This window comes from Monodon monoceros, unplaced genomic scaffold, assembly GCF_005190385.1.
Source record: "Monodon monoceros isolate NGI ecotype Baffin Bay Population unplaced genomic scaffold, NGI_Narwhal_1 Super_Scaffold_8, whole genome shotgun sequence".
NCBI lineage: Eukaryota > Metazoa > Chordata > Mammalia > Artiodactyla > Monodontidae > Monodon > Monodon monoceros.
Window position 1 is genome coordinate 59,285,530 of NW_021703785.1, and position 27,022 is coordinate 59,312,551.

Consider the following 27,022-nt stretch of genomic DNA (forward strand, 5'->3'; position numbering starts at 1 on the left):
TTTCTCTCTAGTTGTGGACATTTCCACTTGGACATCCAAGAGACATATCAGTCTTCACAAGTCCAAAACAGACCCTTGGTTCTCAATTTTCCCTGCCCCTTCCCCACCTCTACTCCATTTTCTCTCCTCCAGCTGCCCAAGACAAATATTAGGAATTATCCTTGATTTCTTTTTTTTTTCTTCTCTCACATGTGACATCCAATCCATCAGCAAGTCCACCTGGCTCTGCACCCCCAACCTGACTCCTTCTCACCACCTCCACTGCTTCCTTCCAGAGCCAGCCACCATCTACACCTGCCCAACCAACTTCACCACCTTCCTAATGGTCTCCCAGCTTCTACTCTTTGTCCCTACAACTTCTCTCCACAGAGCAGCCAGAGTGATTTTTAAATGTATTTTTTTTTATTAGGTACAACATTTACATGGTTCGAAGTTCAACACACTATAAAAAGATAGGCTCAGAGAACTCTATAACCTACTCCTGCATCCCTCACCCCAACTCTCTAATGATATTTATTTCCATTGGTATCTTTTTTTTTAATCCTTCTAGGATTTTTTTTTTTTGCAGTACGCGGGCCTCTCACTGTTGTGGCCTCTCCCGTTGCGGAGCACAGGCTCCAGATGCGCAGGCTCGGCGGCCATGGCTCACGGGCCCAGCCGCTCCTCGGCATGTGGGATCTTCCCGGACCAGGGCACGAACCCGAGTCCCCTGCATCGGCAGGCAGATTCTCAACCACTGCGCCACCAGGGAAGCCCTATCCTTCTAGGATTTTTAAGGCAAATGCAAGCATATGCAAATATATCTCTCACCTTATTACATAAAAGGTAGCCTACTATAGAGACTATTCTACAGTGTTCTATATCTTGCTTTTTTTCACTCACCAATACATCCTAAAGCTCTTTTCATATTAGCACATAGAGATCTTCCTTATTTGTTTCTCCCGCTGCTTATCATACCATCGTTTATTTAACCAGGTACCTTTTGCTGAACAAATAATGCAACAATGAAAAACTTCATACAGGTGTCATTTCATACATGTGGAGCTGCATCTATGGGACAAAATCACAGAAATACAGTTGCAAAATCATATATTTTAGTGTATTTGCCAGTTTCAAAATGAAAATTTTAGAGATAAATCTGATTGTCACCTGCCCCGCTTAAAGGCCTCCCCCACTTCCCCATCCCAATCAGAATAAAAACAAAAAGCACTAAGACCCACAAGGCCATCCCTAATCTTAATCCTAAACAAGGCCTTCGCCTACCTCTTCAATGTCAATGTCTTTTCCCCTCTTTCACTGTGCACTAAGCTCATTGGCCTTCGTTCATCAATCTCATAAAATTATCTTTCGTGAGACGCGCAATTTCACTTTGTAGTTGATTTCCGTCGTGTTTGGACTGTATTGTCAAATATGTGTAAAAATCCAGTCATCAACTCGAGACTTGACAAAGAAATGGACCCTAGAAGGGGAGAATAGATGTCAGTGTTTAATGGGGATGGGTATATATAAGCAGTCATTTGATAAGTAAACGTTTCTAAGTTATGATGACTTTTACTCTCCTTCATAACTTCAAACTTCAGGGATTCAGAGAATGAATGCTGAGATAATGAGGACTTTCTATCATTCTGTAGCTGTGTGACCACAGATCCCAGGCACATAAAGGTGGAAGTCTAACCTTACACAGAAATCCAACACGGTCGGAAAAGAACAGTGGGCTGGAAATGGCAAGCGCTGTGTTCTGCCACCAAGTAAGCTGTGGGAGCTTAGGCAGGCCATTTTAGCTTTCTCTGCCTCATTTTATACGTATGAAAAGGAAGAAAATGGAATTCATCATGAGTCTCAACCTTTTCACTCCCCAGGGATTCCTTTTATTACCCCCACTCATTTTTATAATATGTTGAGAAATTTTATCTACCGAAAGGCATTTGTTATAATTTGTTACCACGTTCATTGCTCACTGTTAGCATGCTCATTGTTCATTTATCAACACTATATATAATTCTGAATTCTGTTTAGCATTAAATAACCAGCTGCTGTTGGTTGACCCAAAGCAAAGAAATTCATATGTTCATTTGCCCGTGTAGCTCTATCTTGTTTAATTCCTAAGGCTGGGAATCTCAGGACCTACATGACTGTAAGTTTCGTTACCAGTCTGGGAGTCAATGTCATGTATATAATCATCTAGTCCAGAGGATTTTTATTTTTATTTTTAAAATTTTTATTATTTATTTGTTTATATTTTCGCGGCACCGGGCGGCTTGTGGGATCTTTGTTCCCCGACCAGGGATTGAACCCGGCCCTTGGCAGTGAAAGCATGGAGTCCTAACCACTGTACTGCCAGGGAATTCCCTAGTCCAGAGGATTTTTTTTTTTTTTTGCGGTACGTGGGCCTCTCACTGTTGTGGCCTCTCCCGCTGCGGAGCACACGCTCCGGACGCGCAGGCTCAGCAGCCATGGCTCACGGGCCCAGCCACTCTGCGGCATGTGGGATCTTCCCGGACCGGGGCACGAACCCGTGTCCCCTGCATCGGCAGGCGGACTCTCAACCACTGCGCCACCAGGGAAGCCCCTCCTGAGGATTTTTAGATGGTGCCTCACAGAGCCCTGGGGCTCAGAGCTGAAGTGACGGTAGGGAAGGAGGAGGTGAAGCAAGGAGTCTTAGGGCCCCCAAACCTATTTTATCTAGAGTACCTCCACTTTTTTTTCTGTCCTGTATATTGTGTTCTGCCTAGGATTTTGTTTGAAGAAAGGGTTTAAGCTATTAAAAATAATTTGAAAAATACATCAATCAAACTCGATTGTATAGATGAGGATAATGAGGCTCAGAAAAGTTCAGTGAAATTTGCCCAAGGTTACAGAGCTAATTAATGGCCAAATGTTCATTCAGTCAATCAACACATACTTATTGAACATTGTGGAAATTAAAATTATAAAACTTTGATTCAGTCTTGGTCTAAAAACAATCTATGGGTCACCATGATGTTTCATCAGAAGCATTAGGATAAAAGAATCTTCTTTTCTTTTTTTTAATTCAATTTTTTTTGGCCACACCCCGTGGCTGGCAGGTTCTTAATTCCTCGACCGGGGATCGACAGTGAAAGCGTGGAGTCCTAACCACTGGACCACCAGGGAATTCCCTAAAGAATCTTATTTTCACGAACTGGTGGAGAATTGACATTAATGTGCATGCTACTCCTGTTTGGTAAGAAAAGGAAGAGAGGGCAGAAGAATATCTGCATGCTGGTGACCGTGGGAGAGCGATGAACAAAGAGTCCTGTTAGAAGACAGGCCAGGTGGGGTAAAGGTCTTATTTCAGTTTAAATTCTTAGGGGTTCTGTCTCTGACTGTCACACTATTGCTATTTTTTAGTGTCACAGAGGAGGAGCCAAGATCATCTATAAGGCTTTTTATTTCATTTCCCAAATTAAGCATGTTACCTCTAAGCTTGGAAAAACCTGTGGCTATGTGAAATGTGTTAATTTAATCTATAAGATATATTTGTAATAAAAGTCAATTGATTGAATTTGCTCAACTTAAGCTGATAATAAATTCTCTGGCCTTATGATAGTTTACCTACAACGGGGTGTTAGGTATGTTCGGTTTTTAGTCCAAAAACTACACACTCTCTGGTTCTAGCTTTCTCCCTGCAAACTATTTGAAATAAAGCGTGTCTTTGGCAGATTCAAAGACAAATGTACCACAAAGCCTCGTTCTTTCTCAGCACCAATCAAGTCAGCCATTCTTCTAGGCATTGAGGATACAGCAATGAACATGTGGAAAGAGTTTCCTGCTTCCATGGACCAGAATTGGTTCTCTTGGTTTCTGGTCCAATGCTGTTTCTGCTACACTGTGCAGACTGAAGACTCATTCTGCTCTTTTGCAAATACTTGTCATTACAGAGTGTGCTTATGTCTCCCCCATGTTATTTATTCATTTATTCCACAAATATTTATTGAGTAGCTTCTATTACCAGATTATGCTAAGTGCTAGGCATCCTGATATGAATTAGCTCTCAAGGTGCTCACAGACCTATGGAACAGAGACTTGTAAACAAATTTCAAACCAGCATAATAATAAGTACGATGGAGGGAGAGGAACGAGCTACAGACATACTACACAGCTGCAACTGATTAACTCCCTCTGGCATGATATCCAAACTTGGATTTGAAAGGTTAATAGAGGTTTCCCAGGCAAACCCAATGACCGCGGGAGTAGGAATGGCATATACAAAGGTACAGAAGAAACAAGAGAGAACATGCACATTCTCAGAACTATCTGCTGTTTGGTATTGATGGAGTTTGAAGCACAAAGTGGATTGGAGACAGGAAATTGATGGAATCTCTATGTAATGGCCTCTGTTTTCTCTGTGAGTGAAGAAAGACAGCATTTTTGGAGACTAAGGGAGGCAGAGGCTGGTAGGAAGTTTGAAGAGAGGTTTAAAAGAGCTGCTGAATTGTTTATAAAATAGAAAGGATTAGGGAAAAAACAGAAGGTCCATTCATGGAAGACTGGCTTAATAGATTATAGCTCACTCGTGTGATGGAATACTATGCAGCCAGGAAAAAGGATAGATACTGATATGAAAAGATCTACACGATATCTTATTTAGTGAAAAGAAGCAAGATGCAGAACTGTGTGTACTACTTTAACTTTTGTGTAAAAGGCAGTAGGAAATTAAAAATATTTCCTTACATGCATAAAATATCTCTGGAAGAATGCATGAGAAAGAGATAGCTTTGGTTGCTTATGGTAAGGGAAGCTTGATAGCTGGGTTACATTGTAGGGGGGAACACTTTACACTGTGCAGTTTTTATTTATTTATTTATTTGGTTGCACTGGGTCTTAGTTGTGGTAGGCAGGCTCCTTAGTTGCAGCACATGGGCTTCTTAGTTGTGGCATGTGACCTGTTAGTTGCAGCATGCATGCGGGATCTAGTTCCCTGACCAGTGATCGAACCTGGGCCCCTGCATTGGGAGCGTGGAGTATTATCCACTGTGCCACCAGGGAAGTCCCCTATACTGTATATTTTTGAATTTTGGATCACAGTAATGTGTTATCTACTCAAAAATAATTTAAAAGTGAAATCTCTAAAATTTTTTTAATAAAATGAAGAGGAATAGTTTCTTAGGACAATGGAAGATAAAACTAAATTTTGGCGTCAAGGCTATGTTCCTCTGGAACCTGGTACTTACGCCTAACTTGAGGAAATGCAAAGGGGAATCTTTATTTTCATTAGCGGAGCCTATTTGAGAAAGGTGATTTGGTTGAATCATGGGGATCAGAGCTGTAGAGAGTCTATAGAAAAACCTAACCAAGGCTTCTGGCTTGGCTTCTTGCAGCCCAGGGTCTCCAACCATGGCTTCTGCAGCTTATTTACAACATCTCTTTGGTTACATCCAAGCAGCCCCTTAAATTCCTTTACTGCACTTCTTGGTGCAAAACCATGTTGGTACAAAGTGAATTAAAACAGAACTTTGCTCTTCAGGAGCTAGGAAATTAAAGGACCCTGATTATTTCATAATGCGTGAACAAATAACGAACAGGACTAATTTTTGCATGTGGATTGTTGAATCTGGTTCATTCTCTCACAAGCAAACCCTTTTATCTCTAAGCAAGTATATAAAGAAATGTTCTAGGTGTCCGACAGCAAGCCTGTGAAGTACTGTCTATGGGCCACATAACATCAGGGAATGAGGATGCAGGGATGACCAATCTGTCATCCCTGGGGTCTGGGACCACACGGGGCAATGACAGAGACATGAAGAGAACATTGGAATAAAATGTGGTCCTTGCTATCAGGGAGGCATGAACGAAATTCCGTGGGAGCCCAGAGGTAGGAGCAAGTAACTCTGCTTGGAAAGAGTTAGTAAGGGCTTCATGGAGGAGAAACTATGTAACCCAAGTCTTAAATAAGGAGTTGAAGTTGAGGGAGGTTGAGAAAGACATTCCAAGCAGGGAGAATACAGTGGGCAAAGGCAGTGAATATCAGAATAACATGGTTCGTTCATGGGACACCAAGCAGCTTGCTCTGACTCCATGGCAGCTGCTTTTCAGGGAGTGGCAAGTATCTGGGCTAGAAAGGAAGGTCCGGACAGGGTTACAAAATGTCTTGTGTGCCGGGCGAACAAGTTTAGACTTTGTTGTGTCAGTAAAATGCCATGCTCTCAGTCAACAGGCTCATTCGGTACTTTGCCATTACTCTCAAACCTGTTTTAAGCAGGTCGTCCTTCTGTTGGCTTTCATACTCTTGTTAGACACAGAACAGGGATGTGGAAGGCAGGTTGGTAAACAGTGTTATCTTCCCCATTCTTCCTTTTTATTCTTCTCTCACATCTAATTAGTCATCAAAGTCTATTCTGTCACAAATGCTTTCTTTGTTTTTGCCTTAGATCAACCATTTAGCAAGCATTTGCCTGTGGCGAGTACTGGGCTAAAGGCTTTATACACACCATCTTATTCAACCTTCAAACAGCCCTGTGAGGTCACGTTTTAGTCAGTGTTCTTGGTCGCAGGCAACAGATGTCTTAAGTAGAAAAGCAATTTACTGGAAAGTTATCAGGCAACTCACAGAATTTATAGGAAGGTAGAAGACTAGGTTCAGGGAAGAGCCAAGGGAAGAAGCAGAGCACAAAGTTGGGATCCAACCTCAGCTACAATTCCCAGGACATGCCCCGCCATGCCTCTGGATGCTAATCTCACCACAGAGACTTCGAAGATTCTCAAGCTGACCACAGTGCCTTTGCATCACCACCCCCCAGCACAGAGAGGAGGGAGAGCATCAACTGGCTCTACTCAAAGCATGAGGAACAGCTTCTCTTTTGTGGCTTCCCAATCCCATTGGGATTCATTCAAATTAGGAAGGATGTCTAGATAATGCACTTCAAAAACGACAAACACCCACGAGTGCATTTTGTAGATGAGGGAATAGCCTTATAGCAGGTAGGTGAGGTAGTCAAGCAACTCAGCTAGTCAGTGGGGGAGCCAGGCTTGGAGCCCGAGTCAGCTTGTTTGCAAAGCCCACGTGTGATGCAGTCCTTTGCACTGCCTTCTCTAAGCCATCCCAGCTCCATTTCACAGCCCACACACCAGTCCACGCTCCCGTCACCTCGTCTGCATTACCGCCTCCTACCTGATCTCCCTGTTTTGTGTTCCCCCGTCTCAGTTCATTCTCTACACAGTTGCTAAGATAATATTTTTTGAGTACCATCCACATTACATCAACCACTTGTTTAAAAATCCGTGACTCACCCCTTCGAGAGCCTTTCCTGATTGATATCATTCCACGCCGATCACTCAGTAATCAGTGAAATAACGTTGCTACAGTGCTATCACAGATGCATAATTTATACTACACTAGGTTATATTATGCATAGTCTCTAGCTATTCCATTGATGTGTGACTCTGCTAAGGTCAGAGAGCCTGTCTTCTGCTCCTTTTGCGACTCTAATGACAGATACTAGCATCTAACACCTTGACTGTCTTCTAACTGAATCCTGGGGCCCTCCAGGAGAGTTGTGGTACTATCATCAATGTTATTATTTGCAGAGCACTTCTCATTGGCGAATTCATTATTAGCTTCCCTGACGTTTCCCAATTGCTTCCTGTGTTTCTCTGCCATATATACCGTGCCCTACCTAGATTAAGTGTGTTACAAAATTGCTAATAATGCTAACGATTTTATTTCAGCTTTTGGAAATGTTTCTTTACTCCACCCCCAAATACTGTAAGTTGAGGAAAGGTAAAAAGTGGTATACCTTTTCTTTGAGCTGGGAGGTGAGAGGAAATATTATTTAGAGCATGTCCCTCCTTTCCAATTAGGAATAATAAAGGTTATATAAACATGGTGCACCACATGCGATTAGGGAATCTGCCTGGCCAGGTGACCAGCTTGAGTTTCCTATAAGAAAGCCTCTTGCCTGGTTCCTGAATTGCTTTCATATGGCAGAGGGCATCATTACAACTAATAATGCTCTGGACTCTCAAAAACATCTAGATCCCTCTAAATCCAGATCAAGGAGGCCAAGGACCAGGGCGCTGTAGGTGTTTTACCTCCCACCTCTCTGTGCTCCAGTCTCTAGCAACATTTTTTGAAGACTTGTCTCTCTCTTGAGTTTATGACATCAGAAGAGGTCATACCTACACACACAGCACACAACTTGAGGATCGCTCCCACCACTAGAATGAACAAAACTCAGCATTTATTTAAACAATACTCATATATGCTATGGTCTCTTCATAGATGTCAAGAGGAAGGATAAAAAGATTAGGGTTTCTGTCTTCAAGGGGTTAACCTTCTGTATGGGGAGACAAATCTATTAAATGTACAATTGATGAATAATGGGATGAGGCAATAAAGTAAGTCTATACTGGGTATAAGAATGGCACATGGAAGGGAGTAATCCACTCTGTTTGGTGGCGGGGCGGGGGTGTGGATACACAGAGGCCTTACAGAGGATGAAATGCTTGAGCTAAGACTGAGGAAATAGTAAGAATTTGCCAGACAGATGAAGTGGGGAAGAACATTCTAGGAAGAGAGCAGAGAGGTGCACCATGGGATGAAAGGCTTAGGTTATTGTCAGGTATCTTGGATTCTGAAGATGCTTATTGAGCACCCATTCTTTCCTTCTCTGCAAATTTCCTAGACAGGGGGTTGAGTGTAACTGACCTCACTCCCGGCTCCAGGGATGGGTCTTGATTGGCCTTAGCCAGCTGGCATAATCCATTCCCCTGTCATAGCTGGTTCCCAGAGAGGCAGGTCCTCCAGGCCTAAGAAAATCAGCCATGGCATTCCTCAGGTTTATTAGTTCAGGGCTGGCTATGTCCAATCAGAAAGAAGCCCAGGACTTCGGCTTGAGAGTTGGGGAAGAGGAAGCATGTAAACCCGAGACCCGCTAGTTTCCACTTTGTTACTTCAAGGGGAGCCCACCAGAGGAGAAAGACGTCACATGGAGCTAAGGGAATTGCAGAGAAATGGAGCCAAATGACCTGAACAAACTCTGACCAGAGATTAAGTGGAGCCTTGTGTTCCCTTCATTCTCTGAAAGATCAAGTCGGATTTTTTGTTACTTGCGGCCAAAATCATTCTACCTGACGCAGTGTCACTGGATTTGAGGTTGGAGCAGGTAGAGGGTGGGGAATGAATGGACTGGAGAGGTAGGCATGGGCCAGACGATGGGTATAGTTTCAACTCTAGAGACAGGGAAAGCTGTCAAAGGTTTCAGGCCGTTTTAGGGAGTAACAGGATCTGATGTGAGTTTTAGAATGATTACTCTAGCAGCGATGAGAAGCGTGGCTTCTAGGGAACACGTCTGGGGCCGTGAGAACAGGAAACCATGACACATTGCCACTTCCTTCATCATGCCATTCAAGGGTGCATGTTCTAGCTCCTTTTTGCACGAATCTCAAAAGGGAATCAGATTTTTAAAAATGCTTAATCTGTGAACATATGAAATAGGACATAAATTCTTCAGGATTTTATACCTGGGAAGTAAGGATGTATGTTTCAGATGCCCATATAATTCTTCAGGGATTGAATGTAGGAGATCAAAGTTAGGGTTTTACTGTTTGGGCTATCAGTAATATGTTGGCCTCCTTCTGTTTCTCGGTAGAACTTCCAATTTGTTCTATATTCCCTCTTAACTCTTTTTATTTATTTGTCAGTGCAGTCTTTTTTCTCATTGTTTTGAGATTTTTGTTTTTGCTTTTTTCTCCCTAGAGACAGGATGGCAGTTGAAGAAAGAGAAACGTTGAGTCAATTGGCACAAAAGCCCTTTTCCCATGGTATCTCTTCTCTTGAGGGGAATTAACCTGATGCTAACCAATTTTACTCAAGAGGAGGCATCTTTGATAACAAATATTTGTCCCAATCTCTTTGGACTCCATTTATTAATTGCCAAGTAAATTCTACTGATAGGAGCCATGTGGGTATGTGACTCTGCTCCACTTCACTGGAAACTGTTCTGTAAAGATATTAAGATTTAGTTAATCTTTCTGCTTGCTTGTCGTCGCTGAGCTTCCTCTTCATGCCTTGCACTGTGCTTGATACTGGGGACAATAGGGGAGGAAAGCTGAGTCTCTGCTTAAAAAGGCTTGTGGTATAAATTCTGATGATGGGAAGTGTTTTCCTAAAACCAAGTCAATGAGGCCTAAGCAATAACACTGGTTCATATCTAAGATGGCTGTGTTATGTTGATCCTTAAACTCATGAGAGGTTTTAAAAAGCCTGATCAGATATATACAAAGAGTTTCAGATGCCATTCTGCCAGGACTCCAGGGACATTAGAATTTTGGTCATTGACCACTGACCTTCAGTCAAGGTCTTTGAGGATAAAGATGATCTCATTCTTTGTTAACAGAATCATTTCTCTCCCTCATGTGTATAATTTTAGATGGAAAATGGAGCCAAAAGCAGGTACTTGTAGAAGAAGGTGTTACCCCCAAAGTTGCCACAATACACAAAATGTCCATTCTGTAAAGAACTGTAGTTATATGTGAGAGTTAGAGATTGTTTCCTCCAAATGAATAAACCATCTTGCCCAAATGGCAATAAATTTCACCTCTTCCCCATTTCACTGTTTCCTATGGGCGATATTCATTCTCCAAAGTTCCCATTTAATTCCTTCTTACACTTTTTTTTTTCTCTTTTTTGGCTGTGCCATGTGGCTTGAGGATCTGCGGATCTTAGCTCTCCAACTAGGGACCGAACCTGGGCCCCCGGCAGTGAAAGTGCCGGGTCCTAACCACTGGACCACAAGGGAATTCCCCCTTCATACATTCTTTTAAACATTATTTGATGTAGGAGATTTACAGCAAAACTGACCGCATACTTGTGCACCAGAACCCGAGCGTAGTCCTGACCTTTATTTTCAAACCAAAATCTTTTCACATCAACTCCTCTCCTCTGCTTGCTCATTGGACTCTAGAGCCAGTGACCCTCTAATGATAAAACCAAGATATGAACCAAATCGAGCTCTGTCCTTGACTTCGCAAGGGAGTTAATCACATCTAGAGCCTGGCTCAGAGCAGGCACTGAGCAAATATTTGCTGGATAAAAGAATAAATGAAGATAATGTCTAAGGAGTTGTGAGTTAGTTTGAGTTTTCTTGAGCTAAACTGAGGACTCTGGCAGATTTAAGACCCTTGAATGACAAGCTGAGGAGGTTATATTCTCATTTCTGCTTTCAGTCAGCAAGTTTTTGAGACCCACCCCACTCTAGGAATAATAGTCTCACTTCCTCTTGACCAAAGGCACTTGGGGTTCCTCTGCTCTTGGGTTCCTAAGGAGGGAGTTTACTGGTCACAGTCCCTGCCCCTTGCTTCAGCCCAGGTCGGGGCTAGTGTAAGGGCAGGTCTGCAGTGGCATCAAAGTTATTAGTAAAGAGAAAGCCAAGAAGGAACAGAAGCATGCACTCTCTTCCTCCTTCTCTTTTCTTTCACTATTTCACCCTAACTGTCACCATTTCCCTAGAGTGGGTTCCCACTCCCACTTCATTCTACCCTGTCCTCCGAGTTCCTCTGCAGAACATTCCAGAAGAGCTGGTTTTCCTTTGAAATACAGATGACCCTAATTCCTGTTTATTGCTGGCAGGAATGCAAAATGGTGCAGCCACTTTGGAAGACAGTTTGGCAGCGTCTCACAAAAATAGACATACTCTTACCATGCAATCCAGCAGTGTGGCTCCTTGGTATTTATCCAAAGGAGTTGAAAACTTAAGTCCGCACAAAAACCTGAACACGGACATTTACAGCGGCTTTACTGATAATTGCCAAAACGTGGAAGCAACCGAGATTGAGTAGGTGAATGGTACCTTCAGACAATGGGATATTATTCAGACAGTTCAATATTATTCAGTGCTAAAAAGAAATGAGCCATCAAGACGTGAAGGAACTTTAAAAAACATGTTACTAAGTGAAAGAAGCCAATCTGAGAAGCCTGCATACTGTATGATTCCACCTTTACGACATTCTGGAAAAGGCAAAACTATGGAGGCAATAAAAAGATGAGTGGTTCCTGGGGGTGGGCGGCAGGGAGGGTGACTAGGCAGAGCACAGATGACTTTTAGGACAGTGAAATTATTCTGTATGATACTATATGATGGATACATTTCATTATATTCTTTACTTTTATTATTATTTTCTTGGCCGCACTGCACGGCTTGTGGGATCTTAGTTCCCCAACCAGGGATCTAACCCACACCCTCGGCAATGAAAGCACGGAGTCTTAACCACTGGACCGCCGGGGAATCCCCTATACATGCCATTACATGTTTGTCCAAACCCATAGGATGTACAATACCAAGAGGGAACGCTAAGTTAAATGATGGACTTGGGGCGATAATGATGTGTCATTGTAGGTTCACCAGTTGTAACAAAGGTACCACTCTGGCAGGGGAGGCTGTGCGTATATGGGGACAGGGGAGATATGGGAAATCCCTGTACTTTCTGCTCAATCTTGCTGTGAACTTAAAATTGCTCTAAAAAAATAAAGTCTATTCAAAACATACATAGATGGGTAGTTAGATGATACAGCTGTAGATGTAGATATAGATATAGATATATAGTTATAGATATAGAAATGAACTTTACTTCAGACCTTTGAGTACATGAAAACCTATTTTTAGCCCAAGGTTTCCTGGGCTAAAGAGGAGTGGGGAGGATTGAAGAGGAAGATTAAGGAAAAAGCCTTGCAAAAGCCTTGTGCTTGCTTCCAGCACAGGTAAGTAGGTGAAAAATCACAGGCTGTTTTCTGTTACTCAATGGGACCCCCCACCAAAAAAAAAAAAAAAAAAAGACATTGGTCTGATCAGAAACATTAGCTGCTACCAGTGGAAGAGCATGCAGGCTGGCTAGTCTCTCATTCTGGGAAAGGAAGGGCAACGGGAGATGGGCCCTGTGCTTGGAGACCCAGCCCTCTGTGTCTCGGATCACTTTTCCTGTACCCTTCCATTGGATTCCCAGGTCTGTGGTTCCCGGATTACCCTAGACACCAAGGGCCACCTGCATCAGAATCACCTGAAACGCTTTATAAAAAGTCAGATTCTCAGGTCAAGCTCCCAGAAAACCAAGTTCAGCCATTCAGGGATAGGATCCAGGAATTTTCCAGAATTTCCCAAGGCACTCAAGTGCAGCCGGATTTCAGAAGCAAAAAACCCTTGTTGCCGAGGGAGTCCTAGTGCCTGCTGCTGGGAAGGGAATGGGGAAGGAAGGGAGGAGGGAAACAAATGGAGGGATGTTTATCTGATATTCCTGCATGTAATTTAAAAGATATTCTTCTGGAGAAGCATCATTCGTCATGGAAGCCCTATGCCAAGGGACTGCTAGTTCTGCACTGGAGGGATTTTGTGAGCCTGCCTGGGACCCACAAATGCATATTTGAGTCAGCAAGAAAATTCAGAGTTCAAAACAATGAATGCCAGGCTTCCAATAAAGACGGAATCTCTATTCTCAGATTTTTGCCCTTTGAAAAGTTGGGACTTCTGCTGCAAGATGTTGTGGCCCTGACTTGTGACCCAGTTCTGATCATTAGATTTCTCCTTTGTTTTGAGACTAAGTCATCATCTCCACCCCTTTTCTTCTGTCCCCATGTTTTCCCTGTGGTCCCCTTCCAAGTCCTTCTCAGCTTTCCCCTCTTCCTTTAGAGGAGCTACTTGCCAGACGCTGGCCTCTTCCTTCAGATGATCTTATTCTTGTTTCACAACAACTCTGGGAGTTTGGCGCTGTAATGTTACAGATGAAGAAAGGGGGGCTCCAACAGATTCAGTGACTTGCTAAAGGACACACTGGTAAGTGGCTCTACTCCCACCTTGCCCCCTAGTTTTGACACCTAGGACCCTGTCTAGGCCTCCTACTCAGAACACCAGTCCTTCAGACCCGGGCCCTACCTTGCTTTCCTAAGTTGTCACCTCAGATTTGAATGCCCTGCTCTTGAACCCAAGCCTGGAGGTGGGTGCACAGCTGCCTCTCCGATGTCCTCGCTGCTCACTGACTGCCTCTGGCTCTCACACCAGTATCCCAGACCCCTCTTGCTAAGTGTGGGTTTCGTCTGATGAGGCCGGATCCCCAGATCCCTGCTGCATTAGGGAAAACCCAGTTCTTCTCCTGTGTTTCTCCTTTACTCTCACACAACTTCCGCATGCACACTTCTGACACCAGATGTGTGGGGTTATTCTCCCATCAAGCAATTCTCTGACACCAGCTGGGTGTCCTATACTTTAATTCAATTCTGACGCTGTCTACCCAGAGAGAGCACCAGTTCCCACAGGTTAAGGGCTCAGTCCCATGAGAATGCCCCCCACTTCAGATGCCAACTGAAAGTAGTAGGTCTCCAGGTCACCCCCACTTCTGTCCAATTTGGCTATAAATCAGAGGTTCCCACCACCCCCTCCTCTAATTCAACTGATTTGCTAGAATGGCTCACAGAACTCAGGGGAACACTTATGTTTACCAGTTTATTAAAGGATCTGATAAAGGATACAGATGAAGAGCCAGATGAAGAGATACATAGGATGAGATCTGGGAGGGTCCAAAGTGCAGAAGCTTCTGTCCCTGTGGAGTTGGGGTCCATCACCCTCCTGGTGTGAATGTTCTCACCAGCCTGGAAGCGCACTGAACTCCCTACCCTTGGGATTTTGTGGAGGTTTTCTCACATAGGCATGAGCAATTATTAACTCCACTTCCAGCCCCTCTCCCCTCATGGGGTGGGGGTGGAGGGGGGGCAGTGCATCTGCAAGCTTCTAATCACAGCTTGGTCTTTCTGGTGACCAGCCCTCATTAGAACAAGAGATGTTCCTAGTGCTCTTATCACTTAGGAAATTACAAGGGTCTTCAGAGCTCTGTGTCAGACACCAGGGCAGAGGCCAGTGTGTATGTTTCTTACTATTTACACCTGCCCAGCTTTCTATTGCCGGACTAGATTGCTGAGGATAAGCCAGAAAAATACATGCTGCTTACTATTAGAAAAAGCTTTGAACTCAGCTCTGACCCTTTTCCCTAGACTCACCTTGCTTCCTATAATTGGCCTTCCAAGAGTGAGGAATCAATCCAAAAGAAGTTGCCTTGGTCCAATTATTAAGCACAATTCTTCTCGTTTAATGCTTCCCTAAAAGCTCCATGTCCTGCTGGAGTGGCAGCCCCCTTTCTGTTTCCTAGATCAGTGGTATCCAAACTGTGGCCTGTGGAGCTCTGCTCTGTGAAAACTTGTCAAGTGGTACACGGACACACATCATTATAAGGGTATTCATTTCCAGATCCTCAACATTATTATTATTATTTTTTTTGCGGTACGCGGGCGTCTCACAGCTGCGGCCTCTCCCGTTGCGGAGCATAGTCTCTGGACGCGCAGGCCCAGAGGCCCTGGCTCACGGGCCCAGCCGCTCTGCGGCACGCGGGATCCTCCCGGACCAGGGCACAAACCCGCGCCCCCTGCAGCGGCAGGCAGACTCTCAACCACTGCACCACCAGGGAAGCCCCCCAGATCCTCACCTTTTATAGGTACTTTTTCCTAAAACCAATTTGCCTGAGGATCTGCCTGCATTTATGTCAGATGTTCTCCCATCTCATAAACTTTCCCCATTCCATGTCTTACTGTGGTGCTTTGCATGGGGTAAAAACAACAACAAAAAGGTACTACAAAATATTGATTTGGGGACTTCCCCAGTGGCGCAGTGGTTAAGAATCCGCCTGCCAATGCAGGGGGCACAAGTTCGATCCCTGGTCTGGCAAGATCCCACATGCTGCGGAGCAACTAAGCCCGTGCTCCACAACTACTGAGCCTGCGCTCTAAAGCCTGAGCGCCACAACTACTGAAGCCTGCGTGCCTAGAGCCCGTGCTCCGCAACAAGAGAAGCCACTGCAGTGCGAAGACCGTGCACTGCAACGAAGAACAGCCCCCACTTGCTACAGCTAGAGAAAGCCTGTGCGCAGCAAGGAAGACACAATGTCGCCAAAAATAAGTTTAAAAAATAAAAATTAAAAAAATATTGATTTGGTGGAAACTTTTGTATCGAGATATAATTGATGTCTTAGTTTCAGGTGTACTACATCATGATTCAATACTTGAATATATTGTGAAATGATCACCACAAGTCTAGTTATCATCCATCACCACACATAGCTACAATTTTTTTCCCCTTGGGGTGAGAATACTGCATCATTACATCCCCAGGACTCATTTATTTTATAACTGAAAGTTTGTACCTTTTTGACTACCTTCACCCATTTCACTCACCCTCCATCCCCTTAGGGGATTTCCCCTATCCCCCTTAGGGGGAAACTCTAATGGTTTCTAAGGCAAGTTAACTCACAGATCTTTCTGGCCTTCTTTATAAGTATTCCTGATAAGGGAGAAGAAACAAGGATATTTTAGCTCCTCTTAAGAGGTTTTGAATTCTATAAAGCAGAAATGGGGGTGCATATATCTTTTCTAATTAATGTTTTTGTTTTCTTCAGCAAAATACGGAGGGGTGAAATTACTGGATCATATGGTAGTTTTGTTTTTTATTTTCTGAGGAAACTTCATACTGTTTTTCATAGTGGCTGCACCAATTTACATTCCCACCAAAAGCGCCACCAGGGAAGCCCCAACCTCTCCATATCTTTGTCAACATTTGTTTTTATCTGTATTCTATTTTAGCCATCCTAATAGTTGGAAAGTGGTATCTCATTGTGGTTTTTGTTTGTTTGTTTTTTAATTTGTGGTACACAGGCCTCTCACTGTTGTGGCCTCTCCTGTTGCGGAGCACAGGCTCCGGATGCACAGGCTCAGCGGCCATGGCTCACGGGCCCAGCCGCTCTGTGGCATGTGGGATCCTCCCGGACCAGGGCACGAACCCGTGTCCCCTGCATCGGCAGGCGGACTCTCAACCACTGTGCCACCAGGGAAGCCCCTCATTGTGGTTTTGATTTGCATTTCCTTGATGACTAATGATGTTGAGCATCTTTTTATGTGCTTATTGGTCATGTATATATATTCTTTGGGGGAATGTCTATTCAGATTCTTTGCCAATTTAAAAATTGGCTTATTTGTCTTTTTACTATTGAATTGTAAGAGTTACTTATATATTCTAGATATAAGTCCCTTGTCAGATATATGATTTGCAAAAATTTTCTCTTGACAATGTGATTTTTGACATGTAACTCAGAAAGAATTCAAAGAGTTGAGTAGCACTGATATAACAAGACTCGTTCCACTCACATATATTGGGTTGGCCAAAAAGTTCCTTTGGTTTTTAAGTAAAAATAAAAGACACATTCTTCATTTTCACCAAGAACTTTATTGAACAACATATTCACCCTTTTGTTCCACTACCTTCTGCCATTTTTCAGGCAACTTCACAATCCCATCTTCCCAAAACTTTTTATCTGTTTGAGCAAAGAACTGTTCCAGGTGCTTTTACAGTCTTCCAGGGAATTGAAATTTTTTCCATTAAGAGAATTTTGTAAACACCAAAATAAATGGAAATCTGAAGGTGCAATGTCTGGTGAATATGGTGATGAATCACAACTTCCCAGCCAAGCTCTAACAGTTTTTGCCTGGTCATCAAAGAAACATGCGGTCTTGCATTATCCTGATGGAAGATTATGTGTTTTCTGTTGACTGATTCTGGATGCTTTCTGTTGAGTGCTGCTTTCAGGTGGTCTAATTGGGAGCAGTACTTGTTGGAATTAATCATTTGGTTTTCCAGAAGGAGCTCATAATAGAGGACTCCCTTCCAATCCCACCATATACACAACATCACCTTCTTTGGATGAGACTGGCCTTTGGTGGGGTTGGTGGTGGTTCATTTCACTTGCCCCATGATCTCTTCCGTTCCACATTATTGTACAGTATCCACTTTGCATCACCTGTCACAATTTGTTCTAAAAACGGAACGTTTTCCTTACATTTAAGTAGAGATTCGCTGGCGGAAATACGGTCAAGGAGGTTTTTTTCGCTTAACTTATGTGGAACCCAAACATCAAAGTGATGAATTTAACCAAGCTGGTGCAAATGATTTTCAACACTTGATTTGGGTATTTTGAGTATGTCTTCTATCTCCTGCATGGTATATTGTTGATTGTTCTCAATTAATGTCTTGGTTTGATTGCCATCAACTTCAACTGGTCTACCTGACTGTGGAGCATCGTCCAGCGAGAAATCTCCAGCATGAAACTTGGCAAACCACTTTTGACATATTTGATCAGTCACGGCACCTTCTCCATACACTGCACAAATTTTTTTTACCTTTCTTGAAATAATAAAGCATAAATGGCTGAAAATGTTGCTTTCTTTCTTCCATCTTCAATATTAAAATGGCTACACAAAAATTCACCAATTTTGATGTCTTTTTTTAAATGCACGCTGATATGACAGCTGTCACATACAATCTAACAAAATTGTTTTGACTGAAGTTAAAGACAACAAACCATCTTATGGAAAAAATAAACGAACATTTTGGCCAACCCAATATTTATATAAATGAGATTTCTTAGCCCTTATATTTACAAGATAAAATATAGGAATAGAATTCATCCTGAATCCTCTTAATTCTAGCAGTAAATCATTATTTATCCTTGGATACAGGGGAATGTAAAAACATAGCCTTGTTCATCTTGAATAATAATTTTCATTAAACATTCTAGTTAAAATTTACTTTTTATGTTTAATAATTTTTATATACATTTCTAATATACTTATGTTGTTTTGACCTATTGTGTACTAACAATTGTAAGGATCAGTTAATGTAGAAGAAACTTTTAAAAATCAGAGCTTTGTGGCCTTAGTATATTAAGTAAATCGTAGAATTTAAATATATATACATATTTTTTTGTTTGTTTCAGATAGTATTACAGGGAAATCAATAAAAGATCATCAAGCGTGAACTATTTACAACAAATGTTAATATTTACAAGATGCTAGAACTCAGACTTTTTGGAATATTTAAATTTATATACTGAAGTTCTTCAAAATTCTTTAAGGTGGAATATGAACAAAGGAGTTTGAGAATCATTTTTCTAGCAGTAGTCTACTTCTTTCCGTCTTTAATCTCCATTAGAATGCCCTTTCCTGAGGGTGGGGAATTGGGGCTGAGTGGTCTTAGATTCCCTGAGAGTTAGCAAGAGTTCCCAACCTGGGTCTCTGATACTTGTGTGCCTTGCGAAATTGCACGTAAAATTGCACGTAAAATATAAGTGTACATATACATACACTCCCCCACTCCAGTTGATCTGTAATATTCAACTGATTTTTCATAAGGTCTGTGACCTAAAACGTTTAAGAACTACTGTAACTACTACCTTCCTCTCACCTGCCTGTTAGTACACCTCATTTATCTCATGCTAGGCCTTTCTCTTGGGTACCAATTAATCACTTGCTGCCTTTACCGTACCGCTATTATCGTCTGCCTGCTGGATGTCATCTGCAGTTTTGTGTCTTCTCCCAAGGATCACCCGATCCCAGGAATTAGGGCAAGTTCCAGATACCAGACTTTCCATTATGCTCTAGTGGAACAGAGTTAAACAAATCCTGAATGGCCTTTCTATTCATTTATTTAACGAATACTTAACAACATGCCTCCTGATATACCAGGTACTATTCTGAAGGCTAGGAATACAACGATGAACAGGCAGACAGGTCTCTCCTCTCCCAGTGTTTCTCTTCTGGAAGAGGAAGACTAAGAACTAAATAAGAAACACACAAGATTATTTTGGGCAGAAGTAAGTACTGTGAAGAAAACAAACCCGGGTGATATGACGAGTGTTATGAAGAAGTAGGGTTCAGTTGGAAGGTCAGGACTCTTTAAGGAGCTAACATCGGAGCTGAAGCCTGAGTGGTGAGAAGAAAGTAGCCGAGAGGTGAACATAGTTGGTGCAAAGGCCACCAGGAGGAAGGAGGTTGGTGTTTCTGGGGAATTTCCAAGCCAGAGCTTGGAAAGTACTGAGCAGAAGAGGTGAGGTTGGAGAGGCGTTTCATCCCGAGTGCAACAGTAAGCCAACGATGTGTTTTAAGCAGAGGAGGAACTGATCTGGTTTATATTTTAAAACAAAATCCTTCTGGCTACTTTGATAAAAATGGATTGTATGGGTTCAAGAGAAGAAATAGAGAAAGCAGTTAAGTTACCATGGTAGTAGAGGCCAGAGATTATGGTGACTTGGACTGGGGTGGAGATGATATAAATGGGAAAATTCAAGATATACTTCGGAGGTGGAGCTGATAGGACTTCTAAATGGTCTGGATAGAATTGTGAAGGAAAAGAGAAGAGTTAAGGATGACTCCTAGGAAGTTAGTTTTGAACAAGTGGGTGAATGATGCAGTAGATTTAAAGATACTATTTGGGAATGTTTGGAACACCTATTAAACAGTTAAGTGACAAAGTGGAGTAGCTTTAGATACATGAGCCTGGAGTTAGAAATGTGGTCAGGGTAGAGATTATTATGGGAGTCAGGAGCTTATGGATGGTATTTAAAACAACTGTGGCAGGCTGAATAATGTCCCCCTGAATATGTCCATGTCCTAAGTCCTGGAATCTTAAAGAACCTACTGTGTATGAAGGCACTTAAAATCTGTCACTTGTAAGCCTCACAACAACCCAAGGTAGGTGTTACTATCCTCCACTTGGCAGATGGGAAACTGGAGGCTCAGAGAAGTGGAAAACCCTGTTTTGCACTGTGCTTTGAGACAGGTCCCGCTTACCTGCCGCCTCGGCTGCCCAAAAACCTGCCTTATAAAATGCATTTCTACGCGGCCTGTCCCATTCTTTGTCTAGCTCTGGCATATTATTTTTCTCACCTTCAGAGCCCTTGCCAGCCCAATTACACCACAGAGACCGTGACCACTCCTCAGATAGCTTGTTAACTGTGGAAGGGCTTAGTGGGATTATCACATAACCAACTACTCCGCATGCCAGGCCCTTTGCCAGGCACCTAACATGCATTCACAAATCACAGATTACTCTATCCATCGTCTCTGGAGCAATCTAGAAAGGAAGGATTACTGGGGAATGGGAAGAAGTCAGGAGCAGGGGCGCCTGAGTTCAAGTCTGGGGGTGCTATAGCCCTAACTTGAAGCTAAAGTAATCCTGGTCTAGTAACTTAACCATCTAAGAAAACGAGGAGGTTAACACTACAGATCATCTCTAACCTCTATCAAGGATGCTTGCATGACAGCTTTTCTTCTTTTCCCACTCCTGGAGCTCCACTATTATGTGCAGTGGCAGGGCCGTAGCGACTGTCTGCTCCGCGATGGCTGCCCTTCAGTTCCCTGCCTTAGAGGCCAGACCCAGCCGTGACTCGGCCAGTCGCCCGGGAGGCCGCGGAGCCCCTCAGGCCAGGAGCGGTGAGAAGTGGGCGATAGGTCATTTCAGGACAAGGAAGCGAAGGCTCTGAAAAACTACAACTCCCAGAAGCCCGTGGGGTTGCCAATCGGAGGACTGTGGCTGGTGCGTCTTGGGAGCTGTAAACCACGCTTCATTGCAAGGCCGCGCCGGGCAGGTAACTCGGGCGCATGCCCAGTCACGTCCCCACTAGCTCAGCTTCTTTCCTTCCTGCGGGTTACTTCTCTTTCCGGCCTCGCCCAGGCGCGCTTTTCCCCGCCCCACCTCCGCCCCCTTTTCAGGGATTTCGGGGTGGGCGGGGCCACTGGCAAGCGCGTTCCCAGGAATGTGTACGCGCGCGTTCACGGGAGATTAAAGAGGGAGGGGACTAAATACTGGGTGTGGAAGGTGGCGAAGAGGCCGCGGATCATGGAAGGCGCATGCGTTCTAGAGGCGGTGCCGCGCGGCTTCGGGAATGGCGGAGGGGCGGGGTGGAAATGGGCTCGTGGCCTGACGCATGCGCATTGGGCCGCCAGCGCCCCGCCTCCTTTTTCAGTTTCCCCTCCTCCTCCACCACCCTTCCGGAAGTGCAGCCGCCCTGGCGCCCACCAGCGGCCACCCCCTGCGGCAGGCTCCGCCCCCGCCGGCCCCGCCCCCCCGGCTCTCCGCCCCCTCCTCCGGTGGTGGTGCCGGGTTGCAGCGCCGGTCGTGGAGGTTTCGGTGCCCGAAGCCGGGAGCGCGGAGTCGTTCCCGGGAGCGCCGGCCAGGCTATGATCGCGGGTCCCCGGCGGCCCGCTCCGGCCAACCAGAGTCCCTGTCTCAGCTTGTGCCCGTGCCCGAGCGGTCTCCTCAGCTCGACCCCGCGGCGCAGTTGGCGGCGGCGCCCGCAGTGCGCCCCCTCCTCCGATGGCGGCAGAGATCCAGCCCAAGCCGCTGACCCGCAAGCCGATCCTGCTGCAGCGGGTCGAGGGGTCTCAGGAGGTGGTGAATATGGCCGTGATCGTGCCCAAGGAAGAGGGCGTCATCAGTGTCTCGGAGGACAGGTACGAACCGCTGCCCCTCGGCCGCGAGGAGGGGCGGGACGGGCCGGCGGTCCCAGAGCCCGCTTCAGGGGCTGTGCCTCCACGTCGGCGCGAGTGTAGAGCGCTCTCCCAAGTTGTTATTATAATGCGCATCCTGGTGCTGCCGGTGTCCAGCTGCGCGTGGCCGCCGCTGCGTGGCTCCGGAAAGCGGAGCCCGGACAGCGGCGTTCTGTCTGGCCTTGCCCGGGTGGCGCCTGCCGGGGCCAGGGTGGCCCTTGGACTAACGGTGCACCGGCCACTGGACCTTGGTCCAGCTCCTAGGACAGGAAGGGGAGAGGGTGGAGCTGCCCGGCCCTGCACGTGTGTGCGTGGGGAGGATGCTCCAAGCCGCTTGTGTGACATAACTAAGAGGTTTTGAGAACTCTGGTATAGTTCTTAAGGCTCCAGACCCAGGAAAGCAAATGCCACTCCCTTCTCCCAGACATTCCCACCGAATCCAGATCTCCCAGACATCTTACACTGAATTCAATGAATATTGCAAGTTGTGAAGAGTATTAGGGCTTCTGCCCAGGAGAGGTGACTTCTCTGCTTTGCCCTCCTTGTCTCTTCAAGCTCAAGGGGAAGCTCCTAGAACTTTCAAGGGACCACTGCTGCAAATAGCTCTTGAGTTCCTTCCCTTTGCTTGCTTCCTTTCTTTTTGCCTAATTTTGCTTAATTTGCTGAAGTAGAACTAGTTGTTCTGCCTTTAGTATTCTCCCTTGTTTTTCAGACAGTGCGTTTTTTGCTTTAACTTAATGACCTTTAATGCAGAAATTATGCAGAGGAAGCTAGTTTCCAGAGGAATGAAGCTTGAATATAGTAGTTATGGTTTTGATCTGGAATTGTTGCTTTTATAATATCAACTAGTATTCTAAAAAATGTCACATTATAGAGGTATGTGTCAAGGAGCTTTTAACCTTAAAATAGTAGTTACGTTTTCTTAATGTAAGTTCAAATTATGCTGAGGTAGAAAATATTTTTTTCTTGATGACTTGTAAAATTTCCAGGCAAAGGTAAAGCAACAAAGTGTTCATACTGTCTTTATAGTCATTTCAGTGCTTTGCATACAATGTGGCTTCAAAAAATATGCCTGAAAGGTCTATTCATATCATAGGTTCTTCAGTATAACTAGGATGACTATATTAATGACATATTTTTGTCTACATCATACTCCATACAAATGGCCAAATGGTGCCTGATTCACTTCCTGTGCAGATTCAAGGGAAAACATTGTAAACATACACCAATGGCAAGCAGTCTGCCAAGAACAGAAGAAATTCATGGCTGCAGTGGAATACATGGATGTAGAAACCATTTGAAATTCACGAAGAAGGCTTATGAGTGTTTAACTTTTCCATGGAGGCAAAATTCTACAAAAGAGATTGCTTCTGGACCTAGAAATTCTTTGTCACAAAATCGTGTTTTAAAAAGAATATATTGATAGACATCACTTTCTCTGTCTGTAACTACTGGAGATGAAACTGCTCAACCGAACTGCGGTAGGAAATTCATAAGTAAGTTTGTTGAATCAAGTAAGAGAGGCAGAAAGGTAGCTAAACCTAAGCTCCTTTAATAATTAGTTTTGAAACTTTTTGCTTTGGTTGATGCTTTGGGAGTAGAGGTTAGTTTTCATAGTTTTTTTTCCTAAGTGTTCAAAGGGATCTTAGAGGTTATTTGCTGTAACGGCTTCATTTTACAGATGAGAAAATTAGGCCAGAGAATTTACCTGCCCAAATTCATGTAGCTAGTGGTGGAGCCGGGCCTGGCTCCTGTCTTCTGATTTCCATTTCACTATGTTTATCCCGAAGGAAACAGCTTTAGTCGGGGTGCATTTCAGAGTATTTGGAGAAGCTGAAGTCGCGTATATGACAGAGAGTGAAGATAAGTTTCATTTGATTATGGGACAACATAAATGCAATGTTTAGCTATTTATTAAGCTTAATTTTCACTTTCCCAGTTTACAGTGTGATAGAAGATATTTTATTATGCAGTTGCTGTTAAATAAGTAAAGCTAGGATTTATTCTTTACATAATCTTTTTATTATTATTCAAGTTGACCAGTCTGTGTTTCTGTAGGTCATATAGTCACATATGACAAGAACTTTGTTATTTAGAGTTCAGTTTCTATTATGGTTTCCATTAAAAGAGAACTGATCTGTATTCTTGCTTTTCAAAATCCAGTGTCACTGTCAGTTGACATGATGATAAAGATATGAAGAGAGAATATTGATTTTCATCAAAACCTACCAAGCCATTTCCATCAACCACTTCAGTTAGAAACTAGTAGTTTTCATTCCTGAACTGTAAGGTTAAGCCACAAAATATTGTCCCATTCCTGAATGGCAGTGTCCCGTAAGTTCTTTTGAAACCTTGGTTTTCCTTTTTGACCTCTGATTCCCAATAGCCTTTGAAAACGCTTAACATTTTCCATCTATAACAGTGTTATAGGTACTTGTTATCCATTTATCTTCTTCTCCATGAATTCCCTAAGATGCTATGTGCGTCTTACTCATTGTAATATCTGTAAGGCCTAGTATGGTGGCTGGCACACAGTAGGCCCTCAAGAAACATTTATTGTGTTGGTGACTGGTCTTTTTCTTGTTCCTGAAAGCACAGCATCTTAACTGTTGTAGACATTTCATTGATATTTGTTTGAATGAACTTTATGACAACCTGTGAAAGTTCTGTTGGACAAATGTACGGAAAAGGATTGGACTGGATGGCCTTTAAAGGTGCCTTAAAACTTTGAAAGTCAATGCATTGCTTCATTCATTCCATCAACAAACATTTGAGTCCCTACTGTGTTCCAAGCACATGTGTACACTTCATTGGTGAAAATGACAAGGTCCTTTCAAGATACTCACAATTTATTTGGGGGAGGGGCAGATTTTAGAAGAAAATAAAACCACAAACTCTAAGATTTAATATTGAAAAGAGAATTTTTAGATGAGGAAGAGTATCTGGATTCCACAGCCATTGTTGTTCCCTAAATTTTACTTACCTTTGGAGGATTCTTTCACTTGGACTACCATTTTCACCCTACGGCTGCCTTTAGTCGTGGGCTGGTGATATTCTAATCTTCAGGCCCAAGAGTGGTAAAAACCCTTACCCTCAGTTAAGCACAGTTGAGCACAGTTAAGACAGCCTGGACCTTTACTGGATACCAAGGGAGAAAATATAAGGAAATAGAAGAAATATAAAAACGGGAGTTCCCTGGTGGTCTAGTGGTTAGTGGTTAGGACTCGGCACTTTCACTGCTGTGGCCTGGGTTCAGTCCCTGGTTGGGGAACTCCCGTAAGCCTCACCTCACAGCCAAAAAAAAGAAAAGGAAGAAGAAATATAAAAACGGTCTGACTTACAAGTATAGATTTGTGGTGCTATCATAAAATGGAATTTGTCCTGAGAACTCACTGTCCTTATCTGAGTCTGTCTTTGCTTTGGTTGTAGCTGGATTCTGTCTCCAAAGAATATGCCCAACTTTGGTACATTGGGTTCCTCATTTCCCAGCTTCTGTCTGGACTGTCTCTTCTGAGTGACTGCCATTTTTTTTTTTTTTTTTTTTTTTTTGTGGTACACGGGCCTCTTGTGGCCTCTCCCGTTGCGGAGCACAGGCTCCGGACGCGCAGGCTCAGCGGCCATGGCTCACGGGCCCAGCCGCTCCGCGGCATGTGGGATCTTCCCAGACCGGGGCACAAACCCGTGTCCCCTGCCTCGGCAGGCGGACTCTCAACCACTGCGCCACCAGGGAAGCCCGTGACTGCCATTTTAACATTCCTTGCTTAGGACTTTCCTCACAGACATCTTGGGTGTATTTTGGTCAATATCGATCTCTAGCCTGCAACTTACCAGGGTAGCTGGTAAGCCACCTGCAGCCCCCTTGTCCAGTGGCAGCCTCTTCAAGTGTTGAAAGCCAGAAGAGACTGCTCCAGGTGGGAGCCAGCCCTGTCCAGACGTTTTAACTTTGTAAGTTCTTTATATGCATATCTTAACACAAGTCAGCAATCTTAGAATTCATACAGAGAGTTTCTCTAGGTAATTACTATTAGACAGTTATAGAAAATTGTTCCTTCACCAGGAGTAAAAGGGGGTCAGATTTTTATCTCATAATAAGGAGATGTGTTGAAGACGGGTACAAACACCATCCACTGGGGTCATCGAAGCATCTCCTCTGCTTGCAGTGGTTAGAGAAGAGACCAAGGAGCTCTCCTCCAGGTGGGTCTTGCGGGATGAGTAGAAGTTCATGTAAGAAAGCTAGGGTGTTGGAAGGGGCATTCTAGCTAGAGGGGGAAGAGAAAACTCCTGGGGCACTGAGAAGCACTAGAACGAACTGGTTAAGAATGCACTCAGGAGCCATGCAACTTGAATTCAGAACTCAGCTCTGAGTGTCACACTTGGAGGAATCTGGAAAATTGGTGTCTCCACAGGAGTAATTGTGATAGCGAACATTCCCAAAACCTCTGAGTGCAAGAATTTGGAATTCTCTTGGGAGATAAAAAAAGAGCTGAGGGTGTGGTGGCAGGGTGTTGTGGAGGAGACCATGGGGAGGGGTCTGCAGGGGAGAGGGTAATGGGGAGGGACTGCGGAGTTTGCTTTTTCATTTTTGGCTGTGGCTCGCAGCTTACTGTTTCTTAGCTCTCTGACCAGGGATCGAACCCGTGCCCCCTGCAGTGGAAG

The 27,022-nt window shown here is 44.0% G+C and overlaps 1 protein-coding gene and 1 long non-coding RNA gene across 3 annotated transcripts in view; one reads left to right on the forward strand and one right to left on the reverse strand.

Moving 5' to 3' along the window:
• Positions 1-530: 530 nt before the first annotated feature.
• Positions 531-21,300, reverse strand: LOC114888254. The gene is made up of 3 exons (XR_003791746.1): positions 21,116-21,300; positions 1,264-1,459; positions 531-1,050 (listed from the first exon to the last, which is right to left on the reverse strand). It is a non-coding gene; the product is annotated as an uncharacterized LOC114888254 (long non-coding RNA).
• A 649-nt stretch (positions 21,301-21,949) lies between these two features.
• Positions 21,950-27,022, forward strand: part of WDFY2 (WD repeat and FYVE domain containing 2) — a 171,156-nt gene continuing 166,083 nt past the window's right edge. For both annotated transcript variants that reach the window (XM_029209766.1, XM_029209765.1), the window contains exon 1: positions 21,950-22,330. In XM_029209766.1, coding sequence (XP_029065599.1) covers positions 22,194-22,330 — 137 coding nt within the window. In that variant the 5' untranslated portion in view covers positions 21,950-22,193. The remainder of the gene's footprint in view (positions 22,331-27,022) is intronic.